A 17,550-nucleotide genomic window follows, 5' to 3' on the forward strand; every position below is an offset into this window, starting at 1 on the left:
AAAGTAAACTACATAATAATAGACGAATACATGCATACATGATTCTTGCAAGTGCATAATATATAGATCCACATTAATGAACAAGCTAATGTTCGAAACCACGAGAAATCGAAACCGAAAACGACATGAAATTATAACTTGAACCGATGGATCAGTGCTCGGATGCTAGCCACACAACATCAAAAACAACAGAAACATACAGAAATGAACAGCTTATGAAGGTCAAGACTAGGGCCACATAGACAAGATCACAGAAAGAATGCAAGGGCTGGCAGAAATCCGGAAGGAGACGTGATGCATTTAATCCTGCACTCGTCAAAGCGAGTGCATTTACCTGCAGCCATGAATATATTTATATATATACACATACGTTAAATTACTCATATTAATTTTTTTTTGTAAATGTATAGAATAAAAATATCAACAAACATTTGATATTAAAATATAATTATGTACATGCATTTGTGTGCATGGGAGGATTTACCATACCAGATCTGCAGCAAAAAGGGTCCATCCATTTTTCCTAGAAGGAATGATGGGAGGTTTGCTCAACATTCCCCCCAATTTTATGCACATTTGACAAAATGAATGAATTGCCACCACGCCACACATTCCGACCAGAAACCTGATGATGATGAGGATTTTTAATATTTTTATTTTGTCAACACAAAATTTACGCACTAGTAGAATTGTGGGTTTTTACTTCGCCAATTTTTACTTCAGCATTTATTAATTACGAAGTAATATGTAACAATCAACTTCGGTAATAACAGTGGCGAAGTAAACACACACATTTTACTTCAGAGTTTATAAAACCCGGGCTTCACTAATAATTTTGATTAACATTTTACCTCGGCATATTATATTTAATGAAGTAAAATGGTAAAAAGAAAAATTAAATTTAAAAATGCCGAAGTAAAAATATGTCCGGAAGCTGGACTTCTGCCTTTCACCTTCATTTTCTTCAAACTTTTTCTCACTCGTACCGTAAAAAAATCCACCGCGCGATGCCCTTTCTTCTTCAACCCTAGCCATTCCCGTCGGCTTCTTCCCTGCTCGTTTTTGTCATCAATTCCGTCTGCACAAGTTCGGAGACGGATAGCCCAACCACCCTTTACCCATCTTATACCTTGTTTACCCCGATTGTGGCTTGTAATGGACGAATCGAGATCCAAATTTTGGTCGGAACCATAGTCGATCGTGAGTGAAGTTGTGCGCTGTTCTTCTTTGTTTCTTCTGGTGATTTCACTCCGATTTCTGGTTTTTATCGTCAGCTGTAATTCAAAGCTTAGAATATATCTGAGTCATGCCCAATGTTTTCCAATTGAACCAGCTGCAATCTGGTCTTTTCTGGTGATTTTGATGGTTTTAATCCTCGTGATATTGAATTTGGGAATTTTGAACAAATTTATCTTTTTACTGAGTATACTAAATTCGGGAATTTTGAGTTATTTCTTATTTTTTTCTTCTTCTTGGTGTTTGCTTGTCTATGTGTGAATAAAGGCTACGTGAATGATGACTCTTGCATCCAAAGGTGCAAAATTCATGAAGGAAAATTTTGATTTTGTTATCATTGTTACTTTCAAGTTAATATTTTTGAATAAAATCTCTAAATATTTTAGTCACTTGTGATTGTGGGGGTGGTTTAGAAGAATTTATCAGCACTTCATAACATGTGATGTTTTACAATTTCTATCTATTTTACTTCTATTTCCGATTCATTATTAGCATACTTAGTGTTGCTGGGATGTGCTTTATGGATATGGCAATTAATATCCTGGCCTTTTCCAAGGTATGAAACATTATTCGTATCTGTTTTGTGGAGATTCAGGGAGAAAAATGCGAGACATATTGTTCCTAAGATGATCTAGTACTGTTGGTGTTCTTGTTTTTGGATGCAGCAATCACAGATACGAACACAAAGGACAGTTTAAACAAACCAGTCGGGGAGGGAAGCATAGTAAGATTAACTAAGTGTCACATTTCTGCACAGGATTGTATGATATTGTCCAAGAAAGTGTGCGTTTTCGTTCTTCCTCCGTACATTTTATTCTTTAGTATTGTGTTCTAATTATTTTCACAATGGTAAAACATGAGTAGATTAGAGGAAAAGGGAAGGGAAATTGAAACTGAAGGATTTGACAGAGTACTTCCATCTTCCTATCAGTGTGACATCTAAGGAATGAATGTATGAACATCCGCCATAAAAAAAGATATACAGTAGGAAGGCTTATCACGATGGCCTCACAGAAAGGTTCTTTTTTCTATATTTTAATTTTTGGAAATGTATGTGTATCTTAAGCTTGTTTTCTCAATGTTTTTATGATTGTATCAGTGTATTTTGATGGTGAATTTTTGCGTGACGACTGCAGATAATGAGTATCAAGAGTCAAATATCGAAGAAAAAGAAGATATTGAATTCGGGTGATGCGGATGAAAATGAGCGTGCTTTGGAGCAGATACATAGCTTGAGCAAGTACTTGAACTTTTTTGTGGAGAAAACGTTGGCTGATATATTTTTTGCTGGCATATATACTGATTTTTCTACAAATAAGTTATCTTTTATGAATGAATGTTAAATAAATGAGAAGAGGTAAAGACACGAAGTTATTTTTGAAATAATAAACATGCACGATAGGAGTTGGGTTGATTTGCTTGATGTTAAATTATGTGTCATGCGACAATGTTTTATTTTTTTATTATTTAATATTTTTTGATTGATAATTAAATGGTTACCAATTGATTCTATTTCATATTCAACATAATTTATACAATAGTTGGATCAAATTCGCATGATAATTTTAATCCAACGAATATGATAAATATGGATATGCATTAATTTTTATTGCAATGTTGCACTCTTTACAAAAAAATTTAGGGGTACAAAATGATTTTTATCTTCCAGATGCTCGAATTCTTAACAATTTCACCTTTTTATTTTTCATAATTTTTGTATCTTCCTCCATTAAAAACTTGCACTTTGTTTGATTTGGATAGGGTAAAGTGATTAACAGTGGAGGTGCTGGAAGTTGTGGAACTTGCATAGTGGAGGTAACACACCAAGCTTCACATGATTTTATTGCTAAGTTTGTCAGACGATTTCCGGGTAGGGATATTCCTTTACAAACTGTGATTGGTTCTCGGGCTGTGGATACTCTTGTTCGTACAATTGTATATTTACTTTTTACTAATCGAAATGGTGCTATATATCAGTAAACTGTTGTAAAGTTCTTGTTTGCTCGTCTTATTTTATTTTACCAAATCTGAGAGAAAGAGAGTGTTTGGGCAAAATATGGAATTCCAGGTCCTTGTTCATGGTGATGGTTTCACCACTTTCATTTTAAATAGTCCAGGATTCTTTTCTTGTTGCTCAATGGGTTATGCTAATGGAGTAGTTAGCTCTCAAGGGAGGCAACCTTTGGTTTCCTTCGGGTGATATCATATGTCCAGTATGCTGAAATACCTGATGGCCGCTCATTCCTTGGCGTTCCACACTATTACAGGCATAGCTTGCTTGTTTTGCAAAGAGCAACAAACAATGGAATGAACAACAGCTGAAGTTTGTGATTAATTTTGGTGATATTGTTGACGGCTTCTGCCCAAAGGACCAGTCTCTAACTGCTATCAATACAATTGTCAACGAGTTTAGTAATTGTGCTCTTTACTCTTTCTGATGAAAGATAGTAGAAAATGTTTTTTTTAAATAAAATTAGTATTTTTCTGATTGCTTCAGCTCAATTGGTTAATTTTCATAGACTTCGTATTGATTCCTGCTTTTGGAGTATCATTTCAGGCGACACCGTAAAAAAAATTGAAGGAGAATGGGTACAAGTACAGCTGGGGGAATGTTAATGTGAAGCTTGCTGAAACCTATGGATTTTGCTGGGGAGTTATGCGAGCTGTACATATTGCATACGAAGCTAGAAAGCAGTTCCCCAACAAGAATAATGAAATGTAACTCTCGAGCTTAGAGCTTTTACATCAAATGTTATTCATAGTTTACATGTATTGTTTTAGCCAGGGTGAATCAGGTGATAATCGATTGCATATGCAATATTTGACTGTTTTCCAGTATAGAAAAAGCAGTTTAATTAGAAAGTCCCTTGGGCCACATAATAATGTGATGAAATATTATTTGAACATGGATTGTTTGAGATGGTAGAATTTATATAGGTTAATATTGTTTGCAGTGTAACTGATAGAGAAGTGGTATACTTAAAGAGTCATAATGATTTTCCAGAAAATAAATGTGAAGCCTGGCAGCTACTTTCATCATTAGACCCTCATTGTCATCCTTCTTTGATTCTTTACTTAACATGTCCAAATGCACTGATTAATGATTCAGTGAGGAAATTAACCATCCATGTATTCTCTTGTTAATTAAATATGGATAATAAAGTTGAGGAAATTTTGACAACATAGCTCCAATTATACCTTTTTGCTTGTTGAAGGTTTAGCATATATTTCCTCAGAAAAAATATTCACGATTATTCTTTATGATATGCTTTGATTTATTATTGTTCTAAGCTGCTGCCATTGGGATTTACAGGATTAATCAACAACCGATATTACAATCAATCTCAATATGACCAAGTCAGAAGTAAATGGAGCAAATTCGTCTACTTCTATGTCGGTGCCTAAATGGGTAGTGTACGTTTAGATAAACTTGTTTATATTGTGGATTTATAGGATATATTTGTGGAAACATTTTTTGTTTTGCGGATACATTTTTAGGTTTTATACGTGATTTGTGGATTTGTGAATATTTATCATTTTTTGTATGGATGGATGATTTTATGAATCTAATTAATCATTTGTAGTTTTAGATATTGTGTTATTGTTGTTGTCTATTACTTGTATACTATAAATAAAATGGTGAATAATATATATAACAAAAACACTTCGAAAAATTTAATTTGTGGTGAAGTAGAAGAAAATATCTACTTCGCCATATTTAAAATTAGTGAAGTCGTTCGTAGCAATTACTTCGGTAATTGAAATTCTTTATATGATGAATTACTTCAATATCACCACAATTCAAAAATTGTGAAGTCGTATATTTATTTTACTTTGATAATTGTATAATGTGTGAAGTAATAGAGGATTAAATACTTCGTTATTTACAAATTTGATGAAGTAATATACGTGTTTTTTACTTCGGTAGTGGTCCAATTTCGAACCGATTTGGGTTTTTTGGACCATGCAAAGACTTCGGTAATTATCGATCTGTTAATTCGGTTTTAATGCGAAGTTAAAAATACCCTTTTATTTTACGTGCATCTACTTCGGTACTAATATGTCTATTACTTCAGTTAATATCTGAAATAATAGGCAGAAATTCTACTAGTGTACATTACTCAACGACTCATTTTCATCCATTTAATGTTGGGGTTTTTTCCTTAATTTGCACCATATTTAATTTTTTTTAAATATTTTAAGTTTAACAAGGCCGTACACTTCATAGCCATATATATGAGCTAGAATTATGTATTTATATATATATCTTCCTTAATTTAATTCTCTGGCCAGCTATAGCTATTTGTTTTGAACGTGAATATATATTGAATTTCAAAAAGATAATTAAAGATCAGCGGCCTTTTCAGAGTTGTGTCTCCATTATACAACCGTTTGAGGGGGGGGTTAATTATGACAAGGACAAAAGCAAAATTCCCATAAAAGTTGACATTACAGAGTCATGATAAGGAAATAAATTGAGATAATGGTATCATTAAAACAAAATAGGATTAAGAAAGCAATATATTACCTTAATTGTATAGACACATATCAATTTCGTATTTATTAGGTACGACTTTCTAGTTTTATCACCGTGCATGAATGAACCAATATTCACCGGCCACCAGTGCTCAAAATATTTCTTCATACTGGACTTTCCCAAATTCGATCATGGAAACAAATAACATTGACGAAAACATTTACACACGAGTGATAAGTTTGATGCCAGCCTTTTCGAGTGATAAGTTTGATGCGGCCCAAAGGGAATAAATAAATAAATATACTGGAATTAATTAAGGAGTCGGAGAAAGAGGTACGTACCATTGGGAGTCATAACCGCGGGAAATGGTGGAAGCCTGCAGCTTCGCTGTCATCATCACTAACACGCCTGTTAAGCTTGTCGACGCACACAACAATCGGATCAACGCATGCATGACGTCAGCTTTCCCGTACCCAGCCACCTCCTGGCCGCCGTTCCTCCGCCCACCATCCGCCCTCGTCTCAATGACCACATCCACCCCTTCTCTGGACCCATTCCTCGCCATGATCTCACCTTTTCTTTCTTTCTTAGTTTCTTTGGTTTGAATGAAAAATGGAGTGCATGCATTATTGGAGGGCTATGAAGTTATATATATAGTACATTTTCGGCTAGCTTTTGGTTTTAAACAGAGGGAGTGACACGTGGCATATATATTTACAACATTACGTGAAATTAAAATGATGGGTCCGTATAACTGCTCTTAATGTTTTTTTTTTTCAAGTGAAGAAATGATTTTATAATTATGTGTGAAATTAAATCAAACCCAACTTTTTAAATTTATATTCAATCATTGTTTTTGATTTGTAAAATATCTAGAAAAGTAATACATATAACAATATTTTTTGGCTTGTAGCTAGCTAGCTAGCAAAGGATTTCACTTGAATTAGTCATCCCATACAAACAACAGATGTAAACCAACTAAAAGAACATAATAGACTAATACATGATTCGTGCAAGTACATAATCCATCCACATTAATGAACAAGGCTAAGTTCGAAACCATGAGAAAATATTGAAACCTAAAACGAAATGAAAACCGAATCGATCAGTGCTCCGATAGCCACGCAACATCAAGAACCACAGAAACAGCAAGCAAGAAGCAGCTTAAAAACGTCAAGGCTATGGCCACAGCAACATGATCACAGAAAGAATGCAAGGGCTTGCAGAAATCCGGAAGGTCCGAATGACGGATCCCTGTTCGGTTCAAGTTCGTCACGCCTGATGCAGCTGATCCTGCACTCATCATAGCATATGCAAACATCTGCATCCATGAATATACATATACGTTACTTTAATTTACTCATATCATTTTTTTTTTTGTAAATGTATAGTGTATAATTTATATATCGTGCCTAGAAATTAATCAAGGAAAGTACTCGTGTTTCAATGAAATTGAGACACATCTGCACCAACATAATAAGCAAGAGCCTCTCACTATAACCACTGTTGGTTTGGCATACATTAATTTTAATTTCCTCATCATAATATCTTTAATTATTTTAAACAACAAATCAACATTTGATATTAAAATATAATTATAATGTACATGCATAGCGTGGGAGGCTTTACTACAATATATATTACCTGATCTGCAGCAAAAATGAGCCATGCCTGATTCCTAGAAGGAATGATGGGAGGTTTGCTCAACATTCCCCGCAATTTTCCGACCAATTGAACCAATGAATGAAATGCCACCACGCCACATACTCCCACCAGATACCTGATTATTATGATTATTATGTCAACACAAAATTTACATTACTCAACTACTCTTTTTCATCCATTTCTTGTTGCGTTTTCTCCTTAATTAATTTGCACCATATTTAATTTTTAAAGATTTCAAGTTTAACAAGGTACACTTCAATAATGAATCATATATAGTAATAATATAGCCATATATATATATATAATGATCAGCTAGCGCCTAGTACGTGTTTATATTCCTTACTTTTGTGGCTATTTGTTTTGAAGGAGAATATAAATGGAATTTCAAAAGATAATTAAAGTGGATTCACGGGTTCTTGTTTTTATACACTCTGGTGTATGGCGTTAAGAAAGAGGGCCCTTTCCTGACTTCTGTCTCCATATTATAACAAGGACAATTTCGTGATGAGCAAATAAATTGACATAATGGTATCATTAAAAAAAAAATAGGATTAAGACACCAATATATAATCTTAATTATACAAACACATCGATTTCGTATTTATTACGACTTTTCTAGTTTTATCACCACTCCCAGGTCCCGTTGCATGAATGAAAATGAACCCATGACCAATATTCACCCAGTACTCAAAATATAATTTCCCACTGGACTTTTCTGTTTGTTTTTTTTTTTTTTTTATGTAAAAACTCAAATTATAATATAACTTAAACCAAACAAAAACCTTAAACCAAACAGTACAGGATCGGATGCATATGGTACAAGGCCTTTTCGTACGTACCAAATTAATTAAGGTGTATATATTATGTTGATAAAAAAATTGGAATTATAATTTTGTCGAGTGACAAATTAGCTAGTTTGATGCCAAAAAAAAAAAAAAAATTAAGAAACATACTCGAAGGAGTCGGAGAAAGACCACTGGGAATCGACGGGGATGTCGAAGCCGTAAAGGGAAATGGTGGAAGCCTGCTTGGCTGTGATCATCACCAACATGCCTCCCATGCTTGTCAACATACACAACCACCGGATCAACACATGCATGACGTCAGATTTCCGGTACCCAGCCACCTCCTGACCGCCGTTCCTCGGCCCACCGTCCGCCCTCGTCTCCGTCAGCTCAATTACCACATCCACCCCGTTTCTGGACCCATTATTATTCCTCGTCATCTCTAACCTTTTCTTTCTTTCTTAGTTTCTTTTGGCTTGAATGAAAAATGAAGGGGACTTAATTGTATACATTTCCGGCTAGTTTTTGGGGAGTGACACGTGGCAAATATGGGAATATCTAGGTTCTAGTTTTTACAACATCACGTGAAATTAAATTATATATGAATTAATTATACATTGTAAATCATGAAATGGGTTTTTCAAATAAAGTGGACAAATTAAATAATTTTGAGTAAAGATGTATTCCTTGACTCCATAAGAATTTCGTTTATTTTTATAAATCAATCACGTATTCTATTTGAAAATTCATATACACATATGAAACGTGAGAAGAATGGAAAGCTAGATTTGAATTGCATTGTGCAGGCGGTCCAAATTTAACAAAAACTTCAACTTATCATGTACGTAGTCCATAGTTTAATTGGGCCGATCCAACACAAAGATTAGTGGGTCGTGGGTAGATGTGAGTTGTGACCTTAAAACTCACACTAATTAATCCCATATTGGCCCGACTCATACGGCACAACACCACAGCTCTAGGCCCAGACGCGTCATGTAGACATTCAAGATAAGCTTCTTCAATAAACAGAACATCAAGACTCAAAAAAATGGCGTCTTATTTACCAAAACGCAAGACTCTACTTTTCTTTATGTTAATCAAACATCATAAATCAGCTATCAGTAAAAAAATATATATATATATATGAGAGTTTTAGTGTAATGCTTCAAATTCGACGATTATCCCTACGATATCAAAACGAGTCTTTTCAGCATGCTCGTGTCCTCGTTCACATTCACCCTCAAAAACTTATCCGGGAGTCACTCATCCTGTAACTACTCCAAGTCAAGCACCCTTAACATAAATTTCTTAAGAGAAGAGCTATAAAAAAAAATGCATCTTCTTAATATGAGTAGTATCTTTCATATAGTTTAATCCCTCCTCAACCGTGAAGTTCCATGTCAACACAATCTCAGAATCCCTCTCATTTCAGTACGGGATAAGTTCATTCATATCTTCTTTCTCTTATAAGCCTTCCAGGAGCCGCCCAATATTGTCCTTGCAACCTCTTGGCACCTATCACTACTCGCCCTCGTCACCCCCGGGCGTCAAATTTAGTTTCCGTTTGGACATATACTTTAAAAATATTTTCAGTATTTTATATGTGTGAAAAACTTAGAGTATGTGTTTGGATAATTTTTTGTAAAATGTTTTTGAAAATTTGTTCTTAAAATATAGTTTTTAATTAAAGAACACTTTAAAGGCGTTTTTAGAATTGCACCGTGAAATGAAAATATGAATAACATTACTTTTGAAATGCTAAAATATTTTTATAAAATAGTTGTTCGAACACATATTTATTCTTAAAATATTTTTTAAAATATTTTATAAAAATATTTTAAAAAATGTGCATGTCTAAACGAAACCTTAACAAAATATCACGTTTTTTTTTTTTGTTATTAAATTTATAAATTATGAAGAAGTTGAAAAAAAAAATCAGATCTATATTGTTTGAAAACAAAAATGACAAGTTGAAAATATATTCAAAAGCTGGTAATGTTTGATAAATATATGGTTCTACTGACTTTTATTAGAATGATCCATAATTTTGTCGGAGCATACCAGTATCCTAGCTACTAGCTTTTGGATTTCGAATAAACTAAGCATATGTTAATTTATTGTGCATAATCAAGGTTCAAAAAAACACATAAAAATTATTATTTCAAGTCAAAAACCAATAATCACCTTTTTTTTTCTTTTGGCAATACATGCACGAAACTAAAATATTAATATGTACTCCGGAAACAGTACTACTGTAATCGCCTCGGGCGATGGTGGGATATTGTATGCATTATTTGTACCTGAAGTTACGATTCATGTAGAGGGGAGTGACAGGAAAATGGAGCTAGACATGCATGGGGCACAGTATACCACATACATCACACGTACACTTGAATAATATATATATATATAGCAAGAGAAAACATGGTGCATGCGCATCCAATAAGTGCATGTGATCCTCTTCCCCACTCAAACGTGCATATATTAATTGGCGCATGTATGTCAAAATTCATGCACTTTCGGGGGCTATATTACAGGCACATGCAATGTACTTGGAACCACATTAATTCATTGTGTTTGTTCCAAGTGATCGTATCGGAGCTATATATATGTTGGTAAAAGGAGATGGCCTTATTAGTTATTAGTTGGAGTGTTGCCAGGGACGTAACCAAGATTTTGCGGTAAGGAAGGGCTAATTTTACATTAAAAAAATATGAATAAAACTCATAAGGTCAATATACATATTAGATTTATGTTAATATTTTATTATTCATATATCTTTCAACTTGTTTATGATTTTAAAAAAAATTGAATATCAATCATGCTAGTAATGACACAAAATTTTAATATATCAATATCCTTATAAATATTTTATATATTCAACAGTGAATTTATTTTAATAATTAAATTATATTTTATAAAATATTTTGAAAATTTGATGGTTAATGAATCAAAAAAATTTCTCTTTAAAATAAGTTGAATAATTGTTTTATATTTTATAAAGTATAATTTTTTTAATGGGATAATATACATAATTATAGATTTACTTTGAATTTATGATGTTATTTTGTACTCAATAGCATATAATGTTCAATATATTGAATGTTCCATGAAATGATCTATATAAACACAAAATTTAGAAGCCTAAATATTTAAATAAAACTCACATATATCAATAAATTAAAAAATCCAATCAATTGCAATTAATATATATAACTAACTCAATAAATATATATATATATATATATATATATACACACACTAACTATATGGGCTGGGCTAGACTGGGCTGAAGCTCAGCCTAGCTCCCCATATAGTTCCGTCCCTGAGTGTTGCATAGCACAACGATAACAATCAAAACGTGGCTTTTGAAATGTATATATATATATCACGAATTAGCTAGTATAGTAATATGAGAAATATAACATTGATATATATTTTAAACTTTAATAACATTTAATTGTTATACTATATGCTCCTTAGTCTATTGATACAAATATCACGTACGTCTTGAGCATTAACTTCAAAGAACAAAAAAGAAAAAAAAGGTAAGAAGGTAAGAATTATCTTTTCATATTTCTCAACATGTTTCCAGCATTTAATTCTAATCGCATATCCATGCAAGTATACTTGGTACAGCGTACGATGTGATCGATAAATATAAATATAAATAATATATATATATATTCGATTCCCTAAATTGAGAGGTCAATTATTCGCTGCAATCCATGTTAAATTATTTGTTAGTTATAAATTCATTAGAATTACGACGGTGTCCACTAAATTCGAATTTAAAATCTTTTTATTTTTCTTTTCGGTTGGGACCAATGCGAAAGGAGGAGACCATGTTCGTATCGTATGTAGACCTCATATTTATTTTTTATAATATGTTCAATGTCTTTATTTATTTATGTAACTTGCATTGCTATACAGATAATAAATATCAGAATTGAATAAAAAAGTAATTGTATTAAAATAAAAATTATTTGTTATACTTGAGTCAATAAAATCTCTAGCCAACAGTTAGCTTGCAGCGCAACTACTCTAACAATCTCCTACTTGTCCTAAAGCCAACTATTCATGAATTTTAATCTCATTGCTTCGCGATACTTCTCAACAAGGACGGATCTAGTTTAGACCAGTCTTAGGTTATTGCTCATCCTCAAAATTTTTTTATGACATATGTTAAATTGTTTTACTTAATCCAATAAAACTTAATTTTGACACCGAAATTAAGCCTAGTTCATCTTCTTAATTCTAATGCACAACTTCACTTTTTTGGGAGGAAAATTGCATTTTAGTCATGCAAATTTATCATTTTATAATTTTGATTCTTTATGTTATCAAATTTCAGTTTTAGTCACACAAATTTTTTTTTTGTAATTCTACTTTTTTTTATTGGAAGTGCTAATGTGTCACTATATACTTCAGTGTCATACCAGTAATGCATTGTTTCCATGCATGTCAAAGCCAAGTCGAAAGAAAGATGAAAGCTGCCAAAAAAAAAAAAAAAAACCCAAAGATAGCGAACTAAAATTGAAATTTAACAAAATTGAAGATAAAAATCCTAAAGCCCATGTTGGTCATTCTTGATTTATGTGAGTGAATTGTTTGTGCTTGTTTATGCGTTGGTTCTAACTTCTAATGGTTTCGAGTAATCAATCTTCAACATATATATACGAATTAGCTAGTATAATTTATTATGGGAAATATAATTGATATATATTTTAAACTTAAATAACATTTAATTGTTATACTAAACGCTCCTTAGTCTATTGATGATACAAATATCACGTCTTGAGCATTAACTTCAAAGAACCAAAAAGAAAAAAGAAAGAATATATTACTTATCTTTCATCTTTATCAACATGTTTCCAGCATTTAATTCTAAATCGAGAGGTCAATTATTCGCCGCAATCAATGTTAAGTTATTTGTTACTCCTATAAATTCATTAGAATTAAGATATATGGTGGTCACTAAATTCGAATTTAAAATCCTTTTTTTTTTCTTTTCCGTCGGGACCAATGCAAAAGGAGGAGAGACCATGTTCGTATCGTACGTAGACCGCAACATTAATTGCTCCACCGCTCAAATTGCTCATACATAAAAATTATTAAAATGTTGTACAAAGATTGAAATTAAAAAGCCCTTCTCTTCGTGACCATATAATATTAATGTTGAAAATTATAGGTATTGAATTATTTCCTAAAATACGAATAATTGTAGTTCATTTCTTCAATTATTTGCGCGATTAATGGATCATCCGCAATCCATGATCAATTAAGATTTGATTGTTTGTTTGCTATAAATTTAGAGACAGATGTACAAAGTGAAAGCTACAAATATGGGGAGGGAAGAGCATGTGGCCCTCCATGTGCAATGCCCAATATTCAAGGAAATAATAGACACAGGCACACAGCACCTTCACTACAGTCTACACATATATTATTTATATATATATATATATATATCCCTTGCACGCATTTCAACTATTAATTGTTTTCATTGCTTCTTTCAATTTGTCACCTTCTGTCTATCTCATTGCAAATTTCAAAAATATTTTATGGCGTAAATTAATTAAAATAATAAATGTATGAAATCGTTTTACAAAGCCCAAAGTTGACATTAAAACTCAATTAGTACTCTAGTTTATAAATAAAGATGCTGCATATTTATTTAGTATAATTTTATTCTATTATTAGTGTTAAAAACGTACATGCGCCTTAGATCAAGAGCCCTGTATCTGGGCCGTCGATGGTGACACGAGGAGCAATCAACAAATCATCACAACCGTCGGATAGGTTTTCTACTGATTGAGGGTGTTTTTGTCTTCGGAGCTCCAAAACTTTGCGGTGCGAATTCGAATGCTTGGAGGAAAGAAAGGTCGGGCTGGAAGCGGGTCGGTATTCGGGTACGAGACGACCCGACTTGAATCTCACTCCACATGCGTTGCACAAAGTTTTTGGGCCCATTGGGCCTGCTCTCCACTGCGGGGTCTTGTCGGACGCGCAGTGGAGGCATTTTTTGCCGGAGGGTTCCCTTCTGCTCGACGGCGCCGTTTGGGGTCTCGAAGGCGGCGAGATACGGAGGAGGCGAGTGGACCAGTCGCAGGGTACGGCTCGCGAACGTTTGCTGCGTGCTTTGGCGGGGATTACGACGTCGTTGGGGAAGATTGGGGGCGGCGAGTTCTGCGTGGAATTGGCGGTGGAACAGCTTTCCGAGGCGGAGCTCTTCTCGGCGACGGCGGTGATAGGGATGAATAGGTGGAGATCGTCGGTTGAGTATGATTCCTCCACGAAATTCGAGAGCCATTCAAGCTCCGCTAAATCATCATACTGTGTTGACCAAGATTTGCGAAACGGAATTAGAAATTAAACTAATTTACTCGGTAATTTCAATTTTATTTGAAATTGGACTGTGAACTTACCGGTACACACAGTTCATTTTCAGAGAACTGAGACTCGTTCATTCTAACGTCGTCGTTAAACTGTTCGTCGACGCCGCCGGAAAGCGACGAGTTACAGCTGTCAACCGCCGTAATGGTGGAGGTGTGGCAGGAATCGAACTCCTCCTTTGGAAAATCCAGCATATCATCCACCCTGAAATTGAAGCCATTATTATAGTTGAACTTAGTGACTGTTTCATCGTTCGCCGAAGAAAATTTTGGGTAATCTTTGAAGAAATTATCCATAATATGAATGGGATTTTTCAAAGTTAACTGCTTTTTATTCTTTTTCCTTTTTTTTTTTTTTTTCCGCAGAGAAGTAGTAGAGAGAAAAAGGGTGAAGTGTGAAGGATGGTGGGAAAATGGTTGGCTTTTGATGACTGAAACGAGGGGTGGAAATGCAAATTATCTTTTAAAATCACATTCCCCCATGCACATGCATTGTTCATGTCATAACATAAAATATCAAGCAATATTGACTAAATTTGAGTTATTATTTTAAATGTAAATTGTACGGTTATATTTTCTTTTTATCTAGATAATTTTATAATTTTAAAAGTAAATATATAAATATGGGGCTAATTGCATTCACATCCCCTGTGAAAAGTTTAAAAGGCATAAAACACCCTGTGTAAAATTAATAGCATGTTAGACCCTATGTTTTAAAAAAATTAGCATAAAAACCTCTATGAAAGGGTATAAATGTGCCTGAATTTGTATAACATAGGGGTAAAATGTGCTACATTTTTAAAAACTGAGGGATGCATTAGCCTATTAATATTTTTTAGGGGGTTTTATGTCTTTTAGACTTTTCACATAAGGTGTGGATGCAATTAGCCCTATAATTATGTGTATACTAAATTTTCCCTCACTTTCCACCGACTAAATTTACTTCAATTAATATAAATTGATTTTAAATACAGATCATTTCACTTATAATATCTTCACATAATAATAAATAATAGTGGTGAAAATGGGATCCCAATCCCAAGCAAAACAATAATTAATCTTTAAATGGGAAGGGATTTTATGATGGCTAGTATAAAAAACCGTGGGCCTCGGGTCCCATTCAACTAGCCCATTAATTTACTCTATTCACAAATCGGTACTACAAATGGGCTGGCCCGGTCTCTCTGTCACGCAATAAGACTAGATAATGTAGCAATCGGATAAAGGCCCAGTGATAGAAGTTTTGTTCTAATGGAAACCATACCCTGTCAAGATATTAAATTGATTTGCAAAAAGAAGATTTTCGGGATTTAAAGTAATCATTTTGAATTTAATGAGTTTCACATTTCCAACTAAAAAAAAATGGAAATGAAAATGATGATGTGATGGGAAAGCAGGAGTAGGCATGCTGTGGGGCTGTTAGATTGTGTTCCACAATAAATATTTGTTATCATTACATTCTCCTAAAAATACATAAATTCTCCATAGTTTTGATCCTTTTGATTAGAAGTAGTTTCCCAAAACAACTTATTATGACTTCTCAATTTAAAAACCAGTAGAGCATCTCCTCATCAAAGTACCTTTCTTTTTTTCCCCCACAATGGCACATCAATATTAGGACGCTAACAAAAAAAAATCTTACATGTATTTTCGTTATAAAAAATTTATTATAGTTCATGTTAACATGAGTATAATATTCTGATACTAAATCCAAATGTACAAAATTGCCTACAAAAGCAGCTTCTAATTTCCTCACGAATATGGAGCGAGCGCGAATGATTTGCTACATCATCCATGATATATTAGCAAATAAGCACATACAATATGTATGCTATAAAAAAAAGAGGAATGAATATGTTTGAGATTTGGGTGGGAATAAAAAACGTAAAAATGTGGAGAAGTGGGATGATGCGAATTTAAATATTTTTAAAAATAAATCAAGATATCAATTAATTATTTTAATATGCCCACACTTAATAAATAATAAAAGATATTACAACTCGGGAAAAAAACTTAAAAATCGGATGGTTGTTTTTAAATAAAAGTAAAAATTGATCCCATTACGTTAAACTTTAATGTTCTAAAACGAAAGGACAGCGAGGAACATGGCGACTCTATAGTCAATGCTGATGTCGTGCAACTAATAATTTTAATCATGTCTAAGTAATGTACAACATACGGAAGGCGTCTAATTTTAATTTTTTTTAAAAATGTAACATTTATTTATTTTTAGATTATGAGAATATTTTAAAAAAATATAACATTTATTTATTTTTAGATTATGAGAATATATAGGAAATTTTTTGATGCCCAAGAGTTAAATTCTTGAACTAATGAAATCGTATGTAAACCACAATAGACACACCACCATGTATGACTTTTGTCAAAACATTTATCTACTAATGTCGATTCGAAATCCCTAAAGAACGTGTAACCCATTTTTATTTTTTTTACAATTATAATTAGCTCGAATTTTTTAATAGTTTATTTATAAATAGAGAAATAAATTTTCATATCAAACAATTTTAATAATTTTTGTATGAATAAATTTTTCATATTAATATTTTTCATTTTACTACGACTTAAAAGTATACCGTTCTTTTTTGTCGGCTTTATATAAATATGTTTCTGTAAAAAACATTACTTAAAATAGGATATAAGAAACATTAAATATTAGAAAAAGCAATAATATATTTGTGAAAATATGTAATAGTAATTAATACAAACGAGGAGGCGCATGCAAGACTCTCATGATGAGGTCCAGTGCCAATGCTATTCCCTACAAATCTTTATTCCCTTCTCATTCTACGTCATTCCCGATTTTCCCCTAAAAAATCTCAATATTTTCATATCAAAAGTTGGTGAGCTAATATGCCAGGCCAGCTCAAATCATACAAATTAATGTACAAAATGGCTAATAAAGTGAGGCAATTCCATAAATATATTCAACTTACTTTGAAGGTAATTAAAATAATAATCTTCTCACCAAAAC

At 33.0% G+C, this 17,550-nt stretch overlaps 3 protein-coding genes and 1 long non-coding RNA gene across 8 annotated transcripts; 1 reads left to right on the forward strand and 3 right to left on the reverse strand.

The window, feature by feature from the left end:
- Positions 1–6,324, reverse strand: LOC140875530 (CASP-like protein 3A1). The gene is made up of 3 exons (XM_073279237.1): positions 6,055–6,324; positions 490–625; positions 1–334 (listed from the first exon to the last, which is right to left on the reverse strand). Exons 1-3 carry the CDS (start codon positions 6,276–6,278, stop codon positions 152–154), a joined length of 543 nt encoding a protein of 180 aa, XP_073135338.1. The 5' UTR covers positions 6,279–6,324; the 3' UTR covers positions 1–151.
- On the forward strand, positions 940–4,825 carry LOC140875531 (uncharacterized). 5 transcript variants are annotated; one of them, XR_012148500.1, is made up of 9 exons: positions 940–1,200; positions 1,729–1,792; positions 1,902–2,019; positions 2,101–2,254; positions 2,373–2,476; positions 2,998–3,051; positions 3,504–3,643; positions 3,794–3,954; positions 4,550–4,825. It is a non-coding gene; the product is annotated as an uncharacterized lncRNA (long non-coding RNA). The 5 variants fall into 5 exon arrangements; XR_012148498.1 differs by having other exon boundaries at positions 940–1,792; XR_012148499.1 differs by having other exon boundaries at positions 940–1,792; positions 2,373–2,472.
- A 353-nt stretch (positions 6,325–6,677) lies between the features above and the next one.
- Positions 6,678–8,610, reverse strand: LOC140876342 (CASP-like protein 3A1). Its single transcript, XM_073280295.1, has 3 exons — positions 8,332–8,610; positions 7,358–7,493; positions 6,678–7,034 (listed from the first exon to the last, which is right to left on the reverse strand). The coding sequence occupies exons 1-3, from the start codon at positions 8,601–8,603 to the stop codon at positions 6,819–6,821; spliced, it is 624 nt and encodes a 207-aa protein (XP_073136396.1). The 5' UTR covers positions 8,604–8,610; the 3' UTR covers positions 6,678–6,818.
- A 5,085-nt stretch (positions 8,611–13,695) lies between these two features.
- On the reverse strand, positions 13,696–14,954 carry LOC140875614 (GATA transcription factor 9-like). Its single transcript, XM_073279340.1, has 2 exons — positions 14,592–14,954; positions 13,696–14,499 (listed from the first exon to the last, which is right to left on the reverse strand). Exons 1-2 carry the CDS (start codon positions 14,853–14,855, stop codon positions 13,888–13,890), a joined length of 876 nt encoding a protein of 291 aa, XP_073135441.1. The 5' UTR covers positions 14,856–14,954; the 3' UTR covers positions 13,696–13,887.
- Positions 14,955–17,550: the final 2,596 nt, after the last annotated feature.

Source organism: Henckelia pumila, chromosome 1 (assembly GCF_033568475.1).
Source record: "Henckelia pumila isolate YLH828 chromosome 1, ASM3356847v2, whole genome shotgun sequence".
NCBI classification, from domain to species: Eukaryota; Viridiplantae; Streptophyta; class Magnoliopsida; order Lamiales; family Gesneriaceae; genus Henckelia; species Henckelia pumila.